The 17,543-nt window shown below is 49.1% G+C and overlaps 1 protein-coding gene across 1 annotated transcript in view; it reads left to right on the forward strand.

Moving 5' to 3' along the window:
- The window catches only part of LOC140429181 (organic cation/carnitine transporter 2-like), a 55,609-nt gene that overhangs the window by 14,748 nt on the left and 23,318 nt on the right, over nucleotides 1-17,543 (forward strand). Inside the window, exons 2-3 of the mRNA XM_072515849.1 lie at nucleotides 6,247-6,350; nucleotides 14,095-14,249. Coding sequence (XP_072371950.1) covers nucleotides 6,247-6,350; nucleotides 14,095-14,249 — 259 coding nt within the window. The remainder of the gene's footprint in view (nucleotides 1-6,246; nucleotides 6,351-14,094; nucleotides 14,250-17,543) is intronic.

Here is a 17,543-nt window from a genome sequence, read left to right on the forward strand (position 1 = left end):
TGCTCACCTGGCCAAGGCCTTTCACACCGTAATCTGTGCAGTGCAAATATGGCTGTTCTGAACAGGTGATCGGGGTCATCTCTGTTCATGACCGAATGATGGCCAGTGTGATGCTGCCTTTCTCAGATACTTTCCTGTCATCCATGGAATCAAGCAAGGCTGCATAAGGCTCCAGTTCTGTTTTCTATTTACATTTGGGCCATGCTGTTGTACGCACACCCAAGATATTTCCATAGAAGTACATGTTCAATCCAGGAGAGACGACAACCTCTTCAGTCAGAAAGGCTGAAGGCTTGCGTAAAAATTCCAGGACAGCTACTAAGGTTTGCTGACCACTGTGCTCTGATAGCACACACTCTAGAGAACACCCAGGTGCTTGTTGACTGCTGTGCCTAATCTTCAGCACGTTTTGGCTTTACAATTAGTCTGGGGGGGAAAAAAAAAAAAGGTGAGATCTTGTACTAACCTGCCTCTTGCCACACTACTTTCCTCCAACTTGGTTCAGAACTTCTGCTTCAACAGCACCTGGCAGACGCAAGCCCCATATTTGGCAGGTTTACCCACCGGCTTTGGAGAGAGTATGGAAGTTGTCTCTCGAGACCAAAAACACTTCCAGGCAGTATTCCTCTCATCACTTCAAAGATGGGGGCAACCTGTTATCACTTACAGATGCATTCCACCTTTTGCGGCTTGAGATTTACCTGCAACATCCTGAGACGGCGCAAATTCCCAACACCCAAGGTCTTGCAACATGTAATGTACCCAATTTAAAAAAAATAAAAAATAAAAAAAAATAAAAAATTAATTTAGATTACCCAATATTTTTTTCTCCAAGGGGCAAATTAGTCTGGCCAATCCACCTAACCTGCACATCTTTGGGTTGTGGGGGTGAAATCCATGCAGATATCAGGAAAATGTGCAAACTCCACATGGACAGTGACCCAGAGCCGGGATTTGAACCCGGGTTCTCAGTGCCGCAGTCCCAGTGCTAACCACTGTGCCACATGCCACCCCTAAGGTACCCATTGCTGCGTCAGCTGTGTGGTTCACATGGAGGATTCCTATACACCACTGGCAATACTCGACAGTCCGCTGAACAGTGGGGACCTGTACCAAAGAATATTCCAAACTCTGATGTAAAGACATTCTGAAAGCTAATCTCCGAGCCTGTAAGTTGGACCCCACTGGATCCTGGATAGATACAAATGGAGTATATCATTCGGTAATCACATTTAGAGAAGGAAGTCTGCTCCCTACAAAGGCAGTACTTTCATTCCTCATGGCACAGTAGCACAGGGGTTAGCACAGTTGCTTCACAGCTCTAGGGTCCCAGGATCGATTCCCAGCTTGGGACACTGTCTGCACGTTCTCCCTGTGTCTGTGTGGGTTTCCTCCGGATGCTCCGGTTTCCTTCCACAGTCCAAAGATGTGCAAGTTGGGTTGATTGGCCATGAAAAATTCCCCTTGGTGTCCAAAAAGGTTAGGTGGAGTTACGGGGAAGGGGTGGCGGCACGGGCATAAGTACTATGCAAGGGCTGGTGCAGGCTCGATGGGCTGAATGGCCTCCTTCTGCACTGATTCTATAATGTTTGCATTTGGACCTGCAATTCCAGATTTGACACCAAGTTAAACTGAAAGTTGCCCTCACTGAACACTTGTTGAACTGACAGGAGTATCCACGATATAATGGGCAAAAACTGGCTTTCCCATTGTGGTATTATAGGTATTACGGTACCTGATAGGCTGGAGCACCATTGGTGGAAGCTGTTGCTGTATGCTTTCTATTGGTTAGGATGTATGGTAGCTCTGCCCTGATAGGCAGAGTATAAGAGCCTGTGCCACCCCAGCTGCCTTCATTCTGTACCTGAGCTGCTGGGGGAAACATCTAGCTTATTAAAGCCTTCAGTTGGACTACAACCTCGCTTTAGTGGTCATTGATCGTGCATCAATTTAATAAGCTAGCTTTTTTTTTTAAAGAAGAAAGGATGGAGCTCCGAATCAAGCTGGAGTGTCTGCAACTCGGCCCCCACGCGGCGAACTCAGTGGCAATCTTCAAGCACTGGCTGGCGTGCTTTAAAGGGTATCTCGGGACTGCCGAAAGCACACCCGCAGGAGAGCAGAAACGGCAAGTCCTGCACTCCAGGCTGAGCCTGGAGATTTACACCCTCATCGAGGAAGCGGAAGACATTGATGCAGCAATCGAGCTGCTAAAAGGACACTATATTCGCCCAGTAAACCAGGTCTATGCCTGGCACCTGCTTGCAACAAGGTGACAAACCCCTGGGGAATCGCTGGAAGAATTCTACCGTGCACTCCTGGTGTTGGGGAGAAACTGCAGCTGCCCGCAAGTTTCGGCGAGCGAACACCATGAACTCTTTGTCTGGGACGCTTTCGTGGCAGGTATGCTATCCTCTCAAATCCACCAGCGACTGTTAGAAAAAGACACTCTGGGTCTCGGGGACACATGGGGCCCTTGCAGGCTCCCTGGACGTGGCCTCCAGGAACGCCCGCGCTTACGTTCCCTGGGCAGTGTGGAACCCCTCTGCGGCCGACCCCGAGACTTCCCCATCTCTTCTCTTTCTCTTTTCTCTCTTTCCCCCCCCCCCCCCAAGGCCTGCGCTGCAAGGCGGCCTGGCAACCCCGGGGGGCTCCGCTGCTATTTTTGCGAGCAGGCCAAGCACCCCCGCCATCGCTGCCCGGCCCGCGCATCCACCTGCAAGGGATGCGGCAAAAAGGGCCATTTTGTGTGGGTATGTCAGGCCCATGCGGGGATGGGCGCCGCCATTTTGTGCACCCCGAGTCATGTGCGACCAATGGGAGCCGCCATCTTGTATGAACCCCCAGGACCCCAACTCTGCTAACCATACACTGCCCGAAGAGAACTCTCAACTGCTGCGATTAGCCTCGGTGACCCTGGATCAGTCCCGACTTCGAACACTCTCTCTCAACTGCTACAACGACCGTATTCATCAACGGACACGAGACGTCCTGCCTAATCGACTCTGGGAGCACGGAGAGCTTCATGCACCCCGACACGGTAAGGCGCTGTTCTCTCCTCATCCACCCCGTTAATCAAAAAACCTCCCTGGCCTCCGGTTCGTACTCAGTGGAGATAAAGGGGTTTTGTGCAGCCAACCTCGCAGTCCAGGGAATGGAGTTCAAAATTTCCGTCTCTACGTCCTTCCCCACCTCTGCGCGGCTATACTCCTGGGTTTAGACTTCCAGTGTAACCTTCAAAGTCTGACCTTCCAATTCGATGTCCCAATTGCCCCCCCCCCTTACTGTCTGCGGCCTCGCGACCCTTAAGGTTGACCCGCCTTCCTTGTTTGCAAACCCGTCGCCACCAGGAGCAGACGGTACAGTGCCCAGGACCGGATCTTTATTAGGTCAAGAAGTCCAAAGGCTACTGAGGGAAGGGGTCATTGAAGCCAGTAACAGCCCCTGGAGAGCTCAAGCAGTGGTGGTAAAGACCGGGGAGAAGCATAGGATGATGGTCTGACTGTAGTCAATGACCAACAGCTGGACACGTACCCTCTCTCCAGCCTATCTGACCTAGTGAACAGGATTGCGCATTTATAAGGTCTTCTCCACGGTGGATCTGAAGTCTGCCTACCACCAGCTCCCCATCCGCACCAGTGACTGCAAATACACTGCCTTCGAGGCAGATGGGCGGCTCTACCACTTCTTAAGGGTTCCCTTCGGTGTCACCAACGGGGTCTCGGTCTTCCAGCGCGAGATGGACCGAATGGTAGACTGGTAAGGTTTACAGGCAAAATTCTCGATAATGTCACCATCTTTGGCCACGACCAGCAGGACCATGACACTAACCTCTGGAAATTCCTCCAGACTGCAAAAATCCTTAACCTTGCATACAACAAGGATAATGCGTGTTTAGCACCGACCGTCTAGCCATCCTCAGCTACGTAGTGTGAAATGGAGTTATAGGCCCCGACCCTGAACGCATGCGCCCCCTTATGGAGTTCCCCCTCCCTCACTGCCCCAAGGCCCTGAAACGTTGCCTTGGGTTTTTCAGTTACTATGCCCAGTGGGTCCCCAACTATGCGGACAAGGCCCGTCCCCATATCCAATCCAGGTTTTTCCCCTGTCGATAGAGGCCTTCAGCCGCATCAAAGCAGACATTGCAAAGGCCACGATGCACGCCATAGAGTCCCTCCCCTTCCAGGTCGAGAGCGATGCGTCTGACGTAGCTCTGGCGGCCACCCTCAACCAAGCGGGCAGACCCGTGGCCTTCTTCTCTGGTACCCTCTGCTTCCGAAATCCGCCACTCCTCAGTCGAAAAGGAGGCCCAAGCCATAGTGGAAGCTGTGCGACATTGGAGGCATTACCTGGCCGGCAGGAGATTCACTCTCCTCACTGACCCAATGGTCGGTTGCTTTCATGTTCGATAATGCATAGCGGGGCAAAAAAACGACAAGATCTTGCGGTGGAGGGTCTCCACTTACAACTCCGAGATCTTGTATCGTCCCGGGAAGCTAAATTAGCCTCCTGACACTCTGTCCCGTGGCACACGTGCCACTGCACAAGTGGACCGCCTCCGAGCCCTCCATGAGGACCTCTGCCACCCGGGGGTCACTCGCTTTTTCCATTTTGTCAAGACTCGCAACCTGCCCTACTCCATCGAGGAGGTCAGGACTGCCACCAGGGGCTGCCAAATCTGCACGGAGTGCAAACCGCACTTCTACTGACCAGAGAGAGCGCACCTGATAAAGGCTTCCCGTCCCTTTGAACGCCTCAGCATGGACTTCAAAGGCCCCCTCCCCTCCACCGACCGCAACACGTACTTTCTGAACATGACTGAGTACTCCCGGTTCCCATTCGCCATCCCCTGCCCCGACTTGACCGCAACCACAGGCATCAAGGCCCTCCATAGCATCTTTGCACTGTTCGGGTTCCCCGCTAACCTACATGGTGAAAGGGGGTCCTCCTTTCTGAGCGATGAACTGCGTCAATTCCTGCTCAGCAAGGGCATTGCCTCGAGCAGGACGACCAGTTACAACCCCCAGGGTAACGGACAGGTAGAGAGGGAGAATGGAACGGCCTGGAAGACCATCCTACTGGCCCTATGGTCCAGGAACCTCAGTCTCCCGCTGGCAGGGAGTCCTCCTGGATGCCCACCATTCCATCTGGTCACTGCTTTGTACGACCACCAACCAGACACCTCACGAACGTCTCCTTGTCTTCCCCAGGAAGTCCTCCTCTGGGACGTCGCTCCCGACCTGGCTGGCAGCACTCGGACCCATCCTGCTCCGAAAACACGTGCGGGTGCTCAAGTCGGACACGTTGGTCGAGAGGATCCATCTGCTCCATGCTAACCCCCAGTACGCCTACGTGGTGTACCCTGATGGCCGACAAGATACGGTCTCCCTACGAGACCTGGCGCCTGCCGGAACCCCACGCACACCCCAGTCCCACCCTCCCCTCCACCGCAGCACCTTACAGGAGGATCGGTCGTTCCGCCGGCCCAGTCTAGGCCCCCACACCCGCCGGCGCTCCCTTCCCAGGTCAACCGTTTTCCCCACCAGCGCAGTCTAGGGGTGCCGAAGCTGCCATGGAGATCCAAGCCATGCTCCCGGAGTCACAGACGCCCGTGCCTCCACCGGGGTCTCTGCCGATCAGAGGACGACCAGGGCCCCCGATCGACTGATTGCTTCATTTTAAAGTGTAAGCTGTAAACTGATTGCTCCATTTTAAATTGTAAACTGTAAATGTAAATCATCAAATGCTGTCAGAATTGTAAATAGTTACTAAACACTGGACGGAGGTATTACAGTACCTCCATAACTAATTCTACCACGTTGCCATGTTTGTAGTATAGGCCACCATCCCCACTGGACTTTTTTTTAACTGGGTGAATGTGGTATTATAGGTATTACGGTACTGGATAGGCTGGAGCACCATTGGTGGAAACTGTATGCTTTCTATTGGTTAGGATGTATGGTAGCTCCGCCCTGCAAGGCTGGGTATAAGAGCCCGTGCCGCCCCAGTAGCTGCCTTTCTGTACCTGAGCTGCTGGGGGAAACATCTAGTTTATTAAAGCCTTCAGTTGGACTACAACCTCGCTTTAGTGGTCATTGATCGTGCATCACCCATGTGACGTTTTCTAAACTCTGATTGGAAATCACTATGTTGTCTGCCCTGTCCAACCCATGGCTTTTAACAAACTCATTGTATTCCAGAAATAAAAGATAACTCTGCTTTTTAATGACTTTTGAATTTCTTTTTCAGTGGAACCTTGTTTGTGATGATAAATGGAAAGGACCATTTACAGCATCAGTATTTTTCTTTGGAATGCTGTGCGGCTCACTCATCTCCGGACAAGTTTCAGATAGGTATAGCTGCTGCTGTTAATTTTTGTCAATAAATCGTAAGACACTTTTCGTATTTGCCTAGCTGGTGCCTTTGGTTCGTATTATAAGGAAGGGAAGTGTTTTTCTTTTATTTGGTCTTGGGATGTGGGCATCTCCTGGCTTGGTCAACATTTGTTCCTTGTACCTAACTGCCCTTGAGAAGGTAGTGATGAGCTGCCGCCTTGAATCACTGCTGTCCCTGAGGTGTAGGGTACACCCACAGTGCTGTTGTTGGGTCAAAATCCCAGAACTCGCTCCCCCATCTGTCAAGGAACAGCAAGTATAGTTCCAAGGCAGGGTGGTGATTGGCTTGGAGCAGAACCTGCAGATGGTGATCTTTGGTGGTGGTCCTCCGATCATTGTGCTGCTCTTCCTCTTCTAGGGCAAGACCGCACTGATTTTGAAGATGAGGCTTGGCGACTTGCAACAGTGCATTTTGTAGAGAGTACACACAGCTGCTACATTGTGCCAGTAGTGATGGGTGTCAGGGTTGATAATGTGGTGGCATTCAAGCCCGTTGCTTTGTCTAGTGTCTTCTGAGTGTTGTTGGAGCTGCACTCATCCAGGCAAGTGGAGAGTATTCCATCACATTCCTCACTTGTGCCTTTGTGGATGGTTGACTGACTTTGGGGAGTTTCCTGTGAATTGCTTGCTGAAAACCACCTCTGACCAGCTCTTGCAGCCATGTTTCCTTTTCTTTGTAACAAACTCCACCGATTTTGCCAAACCTGCTGAGATTTTTTTTTCAGTGCTTTCTTGTACTCTGGCCCTTGGGAGTGGGACTCAAATTCTCAACCTTCTGAGTCCGGGAGAATTACAATTGAACCACTAAGGGTGGGTGACAGCAGACACCTCAATTCTCTTTGATTTAAACCAATGAACAGCTACCATCTCTGGGCAAACCCATCAACTAACCCTCTTAAGGCAAACTTAATTTTCTCCAGCTCTGTCAGGTCGCTCTCCCACACCCCTGGTTTTGGCGGCTCAGTCTCTCCGCTCCAGCAAAATCCAACTCTAGGCTACCAGGGAGGCAAGCGCTAAAACATTAGCCTCCTCTCTCTTCTCCCCCCCCCCCCCCCCGGACTCTTGGGTCTTCCGACACACCAAATATCGCCACTTCTGGACTCGGGGCCACCTCAAACATTACATCCGCAAACGCCTGCCAGAACCCCTTCAGCTTCGGACATGTGCTTGTTGTTCGCAGGCCTCCCCGTGCACTGCCCACACCTGCCGTCCATCTACTCATCCATGCCACCATCATATGTGCCCTTGTCATGTGAGAGTACCTTTAAGAAATGGGTGTTTTTATAGAATAACTGTAGTGGTGTACCTTTAAGATATGGGTGTTTATTACTGCAGTGATGTCAGTGTGGGTGGAGCTGGGCAGTCTGTCAGCTTTTAGTTTCACTTTGAGAAAAACTTGGGTGTCGTGTTTTTTTGGTTTTGTTTCAGTGTTGGAGCTGAAGCCAGACAAAGCAGGTGTACTGTTGTTCTCTCTGCTGGAAAAGACTATCTCTTGTTCGGTGAATTCAGAATTATAAATGTTCTCAATAGTGAATTTAAACCTAATGTGTTAAAAGGGGTTTTTGTCTTCTGGATGTTGTTTGGGAAGTTATTAAGGATTACTTAGTGTTGTATTCTTTGGGGGTTGTATTTGAATTGATGGTTGCTGAGATGTTCACTGTATGTTTTGAAAAGGTTAACTTGAGTTCATAGAATAAACATTGTTTTGCTTGAAAAAATACTTTTCCGTTTCTGCGGTACTACACCTGTAGAGTGGGCCATGTGCTCCCCATACCACAATCTATTAAACGTTGTGGGTCAGGTGAACTCCATGATACACTTTGGGGTTCTCTAAACCCTGGCCCATAATGCCATATACACTACTTTTCACAGTAACTTCATTGCAATGCTAATGTAAGCTTACTTGTGACAATTATGATTATTATTGCCTTAAACTGAATAAAGCTAGCACACAACAAAGATGCATTCACCCTCCTCCCACTTTGTTTGAATTCCCCTATTGAGGCTCTTCTCTCAACCCCCCCAACCCCCCCGGTCCATTACCTCCTTGTAAATCTCAGACACATCGAGCCTCACTCACTCCTGCTTTGGAAGTCCTGCTTTGGAAGTCATCTTATCCTGTAGCCCGGGGGCGGCTGCTCTGAGAAGGACACCACCTGCTTCCTCACATCAGTAAGTACTGGAACCCATTCCCACTGGGCAGCTCGTACTCCTCCTCCAGTTCCTCTAAACTCAAAGCTGCCCCGCCCCCCCCCCCCCCCCACCATAAACATGTTTGCTTGATCCCTGCCTGTTGCCACCCCCCCCCCCCCCCTTGCACTCGTGGAATACTTGGCCGATGAGAAAGGCAGACACGCCATCTACAATGCCCCAAATCCCGTGCCCCTGCAGGAGGTTGGCCCCTCTCCCACTATCCACTTCCTAATCATGGCTATATTCGTTGCCCAATAATCTCCATATTTGGCAAGGCCAGCCTGCCCAGCACTCCCTTTCCAACAGCACCTTCTTTACCCTTGGGATTTCCCCACCCACGCAAACCCCCAAATCAAAGCATTAACTTTCCTGAAAAATGACTTTGGGATGAAGATTGGGAGGTTCTGAAAAACAAAAGCGCCTTGGGAGTACCGTCATTTCGCTGACTGCACTCTCCCCGTGCAGTGATAATGGGAGAGGTATACGTCTATTTGGGACTTCCGGTGACGGTGCGCAGGAGGCAGCCGCACACTGGAGGGCTCTTGCTCGGGAATAACATTTTGGGGTTTTAACGCCCGGTCCCAGGGGCAACGGAGGCTGAAAAAGCTGTAAGAAGACATGGAGGAGAAATGTCCAGGCTTGGGGGTGGGGGGGGGGGGGGGGGGGAAGAAAGAGAAAGAGAAACCGGCCGTGATAAAGGGGGTTAATGAAAGTCCGCCGGTGAGTGGAAAAGTAAGCGCAGGAACTGTAAGGAAAGCGGAGGCTGGAGCACCAGGGGAGGCAGCATCGCTCACAGCAGAAGAAATGACCAAAGTGATGGTTGTGAAACTTGGAAAAACAGTTCACAAAGCACATGGAAGCGATGAAGAAACCGCCACTGCCCTTCTCCTTCTGCAAAGTGCTGGTGGAGGAGGCAATTGCCCCGGTGAGGGCGGCGGAGGTGCGGGAGCAAGGTGATACACTGAAGGAAGTGGAAGAGGTATTATCGCAGCACAGTGGTCAACTCCCCTCAATGGGGAAGGAGGTGTAGTGATCAACTCGCCTCGATGGGAAAGGAGTTGCGGAAGGTGATAAAGAGACCAACAAGGGTCTGCGAGCCAAAATGGAAGACCTGGAAAACCGATCCAGGTGGCAGAATCTGAGGATTGTGGGTCTGCCCGAAGGAGTGGAAGGCCTGAGGCCGACTGAGTATTTTGCCACGTTGTTGGCAGAGCTATTGGGGGAGGGGGACGGTCCCTCTCCATACGAACTGGATCGGGCTCATCTGTCGTAGAGGCCTATACCGAAGGCGAGTGAGCCGCCAAGAGTAGTAACTGTTTCCGTAGGTATAGGCTGATGGAGAAGGTCCTGTGCTGGGCAAAGCAGAAGCAGGTGGTGTAGTTGGTTGGTGCTGGTATATGCATATACCAGGAGATACGGTGTAACTGGTGAGGAGGCAGGCTGCCTTCAGCCGGGTGAAGAAGGCACTGTACATCAGCAAGGTGCAGTGCGGCATAGTATACCCAGCTAAGTTGAGGGTGACCTACAAATCCAAGGACCTCTTTATTTTGGGGCGGTGGAGGAGTTTGCAAAGGCAGAAGGACTGTGACCGAATTGAGAAATGGGACTGAGAGCGGGTCGTGTACCGATGTAGCCTCATGTAACTTTATGGTGTATGTACTAAATGAGTCGACGCTGTATATTTGGACAAGGGAAGAGTTGGGACTTTCATTTGCAATGATGGTTCTTGAGGCTTGGGTGTGTATGCTGGGGTTGTGTGCTAAAGGGGAAGGAGACTGTGCAAGGGGGAAGGAGCTTGGGACTGGGCAAGGGGGAAGGAGACCCGGCCGGGCGCCTCCACGCTGGCTGGTTTAAGGCGGCCAGTGAATGGGAGTGAGGTGGGGGGAGGGGCTGCGGTCATCGGAGCCCGGTACAACAGGTTTTGGTGAGTCTAGCCGGGGTGAAAAGTTGGGGGAAGGAACTGAGGTTGGGGGGGAATAAGTTTACAAGAGGAAGGGTGGGCGTTGTCTACAATTCATGGGTGCCATTCACGGTACTCTTTCGGGGATTGGATGGCGTTTAATATTAGGGGGGTTTGGGAGGGAGGACTATATCTGGCCATGGTGACTAGGGGCGGTTCCTGATTCCTTTCTTTTTTCCTTCTTGGGAGGTTTAGTTTTATTTGATGCTTATATTGTCAGGTGGGCCGTTATTTGGGGTGGTGGGAGGACGGGATCGTTGTTGTTGATGAGGGGATTGACATTGTATTCGTTACCGTTTATTGTTTGTTGGTGGGGTGTAAATTCTGAAGAAAATGTGAAAATGGAGAATAAAAATATTTTTAAAAAAAACAAAAGCAAAAATTGTTTACTTAACACCACTTTGAATGTGTTGATTTCTAGTTCTAGAGTCTCAGTTGGTGTCTGACCGGCGAGGTACAAATAACTAGTACTGTTGCCTCACAGCTCCAGGGATCTAGGTTCAATTCCAGCCTTGGGTCACTGTCTATGTGGAGTTGCACTGCACTTTCTCCCCTTTCCCCTCGGTGCTCCAGTTTCCTTCCACAGTCCAAACGTGTGCAGGTTAGGTGGATTGGCCATGATATAAAATTATGGCCAAGCCACCTGTTTTTTTTTTTTTTTCTTTGTCTTAGTGCTGTTGAGCTGTGTCCAGAAGAGACGTACCACCAAGCTCTGGTACCACCAAGCTCTGGTATCACTGCCAATGGAAATTACACTTCTCAACTTTCATCCCTCAGACTCCCATTCCTCCTTCCTTTTTTTTTGAGTTGGTCTAAATTCACTCCTCCTATTGGCTATGGGATGCAATCCTGTTATGTCACCCACAACCCATGATTTATGAGTCATAAACCCCCAGAAGTTACATTTCCTTCCAAAGCCATAAAGTCATATTCTCTTGTCAACATGCCTTCACACGAGCCCTACAATAAAGGTATGAAAATCAACAGTTAATGAATGCCTTTCCATTTCCTCGACTGTTAATTGCCCAACAAAACATCAAAACCAAACCAGTGGTCGCAAAATAAAATCCTTGGTTATTCGAGATTCAAAAAATTAGTCAAATTCTCAGAATCTTACATTAACCAATTGTAGGACTTGTGGATTTTATTTTCCTACTCCAGTGGATTTGTTGCACGCTATTGACAATCCCTCATGTCGAGGATGATTCTTTGTTGCAGATGGTAGTGTGGAATTGAGTTGTCAGTGTTGGCTCTGGGTTTACGATGGGCTGTGATGTCTATTTTGGTCTTGATACCATTTTTAATGGTTGATTGCCATTTTGGATATTGGGTATCTGCCTCCTTTTGTGCTATGTTCATTAACCTTCATGGAGGTTTTGATGATGCGTTTTGAAAAGGTTCCTCTGGCTCCTGTGTGAGAGCTCCCTGGTGCAGCTCTTTTAGTGGTGCAGCAGTTTGGGCAATATTGAGCTGGGCATTCTGGTGACTGCTCCTGCCCACGTCCGTGGATGTGAAATTATCATAGAATCATAGAATTTACAGTGCAGATGGAGGCCATTTGGTCCATTGAGTCTGCATCGGCCCTTGCAAAGTGCACCGTACTCCAGCCCACTCATCTACCCTATCCCTGTAACACAGCAATCCCCACTTAACCTTTTTGGACACTAAGGGCAATTTAGCATGGCCAATCCACCTAGCCTGCACATCTTTGGACTGTGGGAGGAAACCGGAGCACACGGAGGAAACCCACGCAGACACTGGGAGAACGTGCAAACGCCGCACAGACAGGACCCAGTCAGGAATCGAACCTGGGACCCTGGAGCTGTGAAGCAACTGTGCTAACCACTATGGTACCGTGCTGCCCAATCATCGTCCCTACTCCTGGCATATCCACTATTACTGTTGTAAGGCCTAGGTTGGTGGGTCCTATTAAGGTATTCATAGTCTTGAGTAGTTCAACAGTAAGTATTTATCAGCTACACTAAAATATATACACCGGTTCAGTAAAGATCCAGGCTAGGAGCTGTTTCCATGCTTGATTCTACACGCTGCTCTGTCCAACACTTGCACTCCTAGGTGGGGATCGTATGTTCTGTTACATCACTGTGCATGGTACTGTACTCGGTCCCACATTAACCCTTTGTGATAGACCCTTATGCTACAATTACAGACACTGCAGTGCATTATCCACAGTCATTTAATCGTTATTTGAAGAGTTTTGCTTTTTGAGGAAAGCCTTTGTCCTTTCGATTTCAATTTCCCATCAGTGGTGTTTTCTTTTGGTCTTTGTGCTCTCTACAAAGTGAGACGATTCTGTTTTGGCTCCCTTATCCTCCTGATGTTTAGGTGTCATAGATCCTTTCCATTTCAATCATGCCCTGACCCCTTCTGACCTTGCATAGCTTTCAAAAGTCTGAAGGTTACTTCAAACTTCAACGAGGACCTTGACATGTCTGCCTCCTTGACTGCGAGGCTCTCCTGGCTGTAAAAGCAGCTTGTTTTTATTTCTCCCCCCAAGCTAGTGTGGCATTGAATTCTGGTTTTGCTGTGAAGCACTAGGGCTCCGTCACAAGCCTGTTCTTCCTCTGAGCTCACCTGGAACTGTATCCAACTGTATCACTGTCCTTTTGTTGTTGCTGTCTCAACCCTGAAATTCTGTATTTCATGCCATTGTTGTACAACACCAGTGTAAGGACTGCAGAAACACCAGGGCCATGCCCAAAGAAAGGGTAATAAGTATTTCAACCTGCATATTTTATCGTGATTTATATTTGAGGGCAGCGATGAAAAGCTGGCTATCTGGTTCATTCTCATTCAGGAATATGGGGCTGGATTCTCCATTCTGGTGACTTGTCTCCACAGAAAAATCGTCATGTAACGGCCACCGATTCCACGTTTTACTGGGGGCTAGCAGGGGGGCAGCGTAAAGCGCCCGGTTCTAGCTGCCGATACAGCTTGGTGAATTGCTGGGTCCGTGGCTGTGCTCGCACACGGCAGCAGCTGCACTGTTTCATGGCGGGTGACACTCGTGGATCCGGCCTGTGAAATAGTCGTTTCCCCCCCCCCCCCCTCGGCTGGCTCGCGTGCCCCAGACCGCCCTACGACAGTGCCCCCAACGTCCACCGCTGCCCGTGCATCCGTCATCGTCTGACTGTGGCGGCGCTGAATTGAGTCCGCAGCTGCCATGCTGAGTTCCCGATGGGTGAGACCATGAGACCCACGCCTTCGGGAACTCTGCTAGTTGGGGACAGAGCATCGCGGGGAGGTCCTCCGCCAACGTACGGACGCTATGGATACAGGGTGCTTACACCGCTTTTCAGGAGGCGGAGCATCGCGAAAGCCGCGCCGCACCCGGTTTTGGTGTCACTGGGGATTCTCCGCCCCATTGCCGACCGGGGATCTGGGAATCCAACCCGGGAGCCTCATAGCCCTACATCTGATTACTATGTGAATTGGTCATTTTCATATCCTTTGATACGAAGTGGTATCTGATGTTTGAAGAAGTATTATTGCCGGTTTAAATTGATTTTGTTTTCTTGCTTTCTTAAGGTATGGCCGAAAAATCATTTTGTTTATATCCATGGCTGTGCACGCAGTCTTCAGTCTTTTTCTCGTGACCGCTCAGAGCTGGGAGATGTTTGCTATCTTGTACTTTATTGTTGGCCTTGCACAAATTACAAGATACATCGTAATGTTTATTTTGGGTAAGATTCTTTGTAAATTACTATATATGCTGCGCTAAAGTCGGTGTTTCTTCATTCTCTTCTCACTGTGCATTAATCATTTCTCCCTTTTTTAGTATGTATGTTGTCTGGGCAAATCAATTGGACGAAGCAGTGTTTGCAGTTTGGAAGATGAAGGTGCAGTCGACTAGGAATTGAGACCCAGGGTGATGCTCTTGGAACATGGGTTGACCTGGTGGAATTTAAATTCAATAAATAAACCTGAAATTGCAAAACTCGCCCCAGTAAAGTTGTTCATGCAACCATCATTGTTCGTCGTAAAAACCCATCTGGTTCACTATATGTTCAATGTGGTTGACTCTTAACTTCCCTCTGAAATGACCTAGAAAGTCACTCAACCCGAGGGCATTTGGGGGATGGGCAAAACCTCTGGCCTTGCCAGTGACACTCGCTCATGCCAAAATAGGAACTTGTGCCTGGCTGTGCATTTGAGAATAAACAAAAAGGTGTGTCAGGTAATCTTCAAATCCCATGTCCTATCCATTGACCATTCCCCATCTTTTCCACATCAGCAATAACACTCTCAGTAAAACAAATTAATGCGGGTGCTGGAACCTGAAACAGAAACGGAAAATGCTGGACAGTCTCAGCAGGTCCGACAGCATCTGTGGAGAGAGAAGGAAGCTAACATTTCGAGTCTGAATGACTGTTAAAACTGTCTGAAACCCAAATGCTCACTGTGTTAGGCAGGTTGGTTTGATGTGGACTGCACACTATGCAGGGAAGTTAGAAACAGACGTCAAACACAGGAGAAGATCCAACACGTTTTATTCAACTAGCTGAACTGCTGTACATATTTAGCTGTGGGTTGACACTATACTAATCTGACGAGTGATCTTGTAGTAGCCTGACCAGGCTTACTAGCTACTGCATGGTGTTTGTGCTTGCTAGCTCGTGGACTCTTGACTGTCTCCGCAGCTGGGTCCTGAGAGAGCGGGAAACCTAGTGCCCTCTGGCTTTATAGTGGTAGTGTCCTGTCTGGTGATTGGCTGGGCTGTGTTGTATGCTTACTGGTCATCCTATGTGTCAATCATAAGAACATAAGAACTAGGAACAGGAGTAGGCCCTCTGGCTCCTCGATCCTGCTCCGCCATTTAATGAGATCATGGCTGATCTTTGTGGACTCAGCTCCACTCTCCGGCCCGTACACCATATCCCCGAATCCTTTATTCTTTAGAAAGGTATCTATCTATTTCTTAAAAACGTTTAAAGACTGCCTGTCTGCATCTCATTATATACATGAGTGGATATTATAACACTCTCATCCTCTCACATCTTCCGCTCCCATCCTATCGCAAGACTAGGTTCACAACAGCCTTTATTGGGCCCATATCCTCAATCAGTTGAATTCTAAAAATCTTTATCTTTGTCCCACCATACCTGTCCAACCTGCTCTTCCAGTTCCTTTTTAAAAAAATTCGTTCATGTGATGTGGGAGTCGCTAAGGACATTTGAGTCAACCACATTGCTGTGGGTCTGGGGTCTCACATGCACCATGGTAAGGATGGCAGATTTCCTTCCCTAAAGGACATTAGTGAACCAGATGGATTTTTACAACAATTGGCAAATGGCTTCACGGTCGCTGTTAGACTATTAATTCCTTTTTTTTTTTTTTTTTTTTTTTTTGGGGGGGAATTCCACTGCCCTAGTGGGATTCGAACCTGGGTCTCTGGATTACTAGTCCAGTGACAATACCACTATGCCACTGAATCCCTTGTTTTGCATTGCACCAACCTATCCCTCTCGCTTTGGAAGAACATTCAAATGTTGCCTTAACTGTATCTTCTCCAAAATTGGATGTCTATCTTCCCAAATCTCTGGCTTGCTGTCCCTCTGCCCTCTTCGAATAGGCCTACTTAAAATTGGGCTTCAGCTATACAGAGCCCTGGTTAGGCCATGCATGGTGTACTCTTGAGGACTGCAGTTTAACAAGGTTTTAATGGCCCCATGAGATTTGCAGGACTCGTTGATTTACATGATGAAATTATCTAGACCAGGGGTGTATTCCTTGATGTTTGCACGAATAAGGGTGACATTTCATCAAAGTTCTGAAAATACCAAAGGAAACCGACCAGGTGGATGGCGAGAACCTACTGGAAAATCCAGGCCTACGGAGGCATAACCTAATAAACCACGATCAGAGCATTTGGGAGTAAAATTCAGAAAGTCTTCTGCATACAAAGGGTACTAAAAGTTTAGAACTATCTGTGAATGGCAATTGATGTGAGATCAATTGTAAATTTGTGATTTGGTATTAAGGGATGACATTCCTATTTAAGAAAGGGCTCCAAAGCATGCTCACAGAGCTTTACACATGAGCAGTGTGAGAGGCCACGTCTGGCATCACGCACTACCAGAGTGAGTTTTAAACTTGGGAATTTGAAGCAGTGAGAATTTGGTGCGGAGAGCGAAGAGGTGCTCTTTGCTTTACCTTTTACATATTCAGGAAGTGTTCTTGCCCTGCTGCAGTGAGGTTATAAGGGAGAGAGCCAATTGCTAAGAAGTGAGTAACGTCAGTAAGTCCTTACAACTTTTATCACACAGCTGAAAATACTTTTATGGTTTATAAAGGGCTATAATTGGTAGTGACGAGGAAAGAAGGGCCATGGAGAATTGGATTTAATCTAATATCAAGCATCTTTAAGGTTTAATTTAGAGGGATAAGTCAAAGGAGGAGAGCTCAAAGCCTTAATTTGCTTCTCTTGCTCCATGTGGGAGCCAGGAACATTTTCCAGTGCCCAGGACCAGCTTGTATGGAGGAAGTGTCTCCAGGTAGTTCCTGGAAACCTGTGTTTCAGAGCTGCAGCGATGGCTGGGGAGCATCCGGGAGGCGGAGAGTGTTGTGGATATCACTTATAGAGGCAGCCACACTGAAGACTCAGACTCCGCAAGAAGGGGACGGGTGACCACTAGGCAGGCAATGCAGAAATCTCCTGTGGCCATTCACCTGCAAATCTGATATGCCACATTGGACACTGTCGAGGGGAACGACCTCTGGGGAAAGCAGCAACGGCCAAATTCATTGTACCATGGTTGGTTCAGCTGCAGAGGGGAGGAATAAAGTGTAGAAATGCAATAGTTATATGGGGAATAGATGGGTGTTTCTGTGGCCGCAAACTAAACTCCAGGATGGTGTTGCCTCCCTGGTGCTAGGGTCAAGGATATCTCCGTGTGGTTGCAAGACACTCTGGAGAGGGAGGGTGAACAGCAAGTGGTTGTGGTACACATCCGTACCAAGGATTTAAAAAAACAAGG

Source organism: Scyliorhinus torazame, chromosome 9 (genome assembly GCF_047496885.1).
Source record: "Scyliorhinus torazame isolate Kashiwa2021f chromosome 9, sScyTor2.1, whole genome shotgun sequence".
NCBI lineage: Eukaryota > Metazoa > Chordata > Chondrichthyes > Carcharhiniformes > Scyliorhinidae > Scyliorhinus > Scyliorhinus torazame.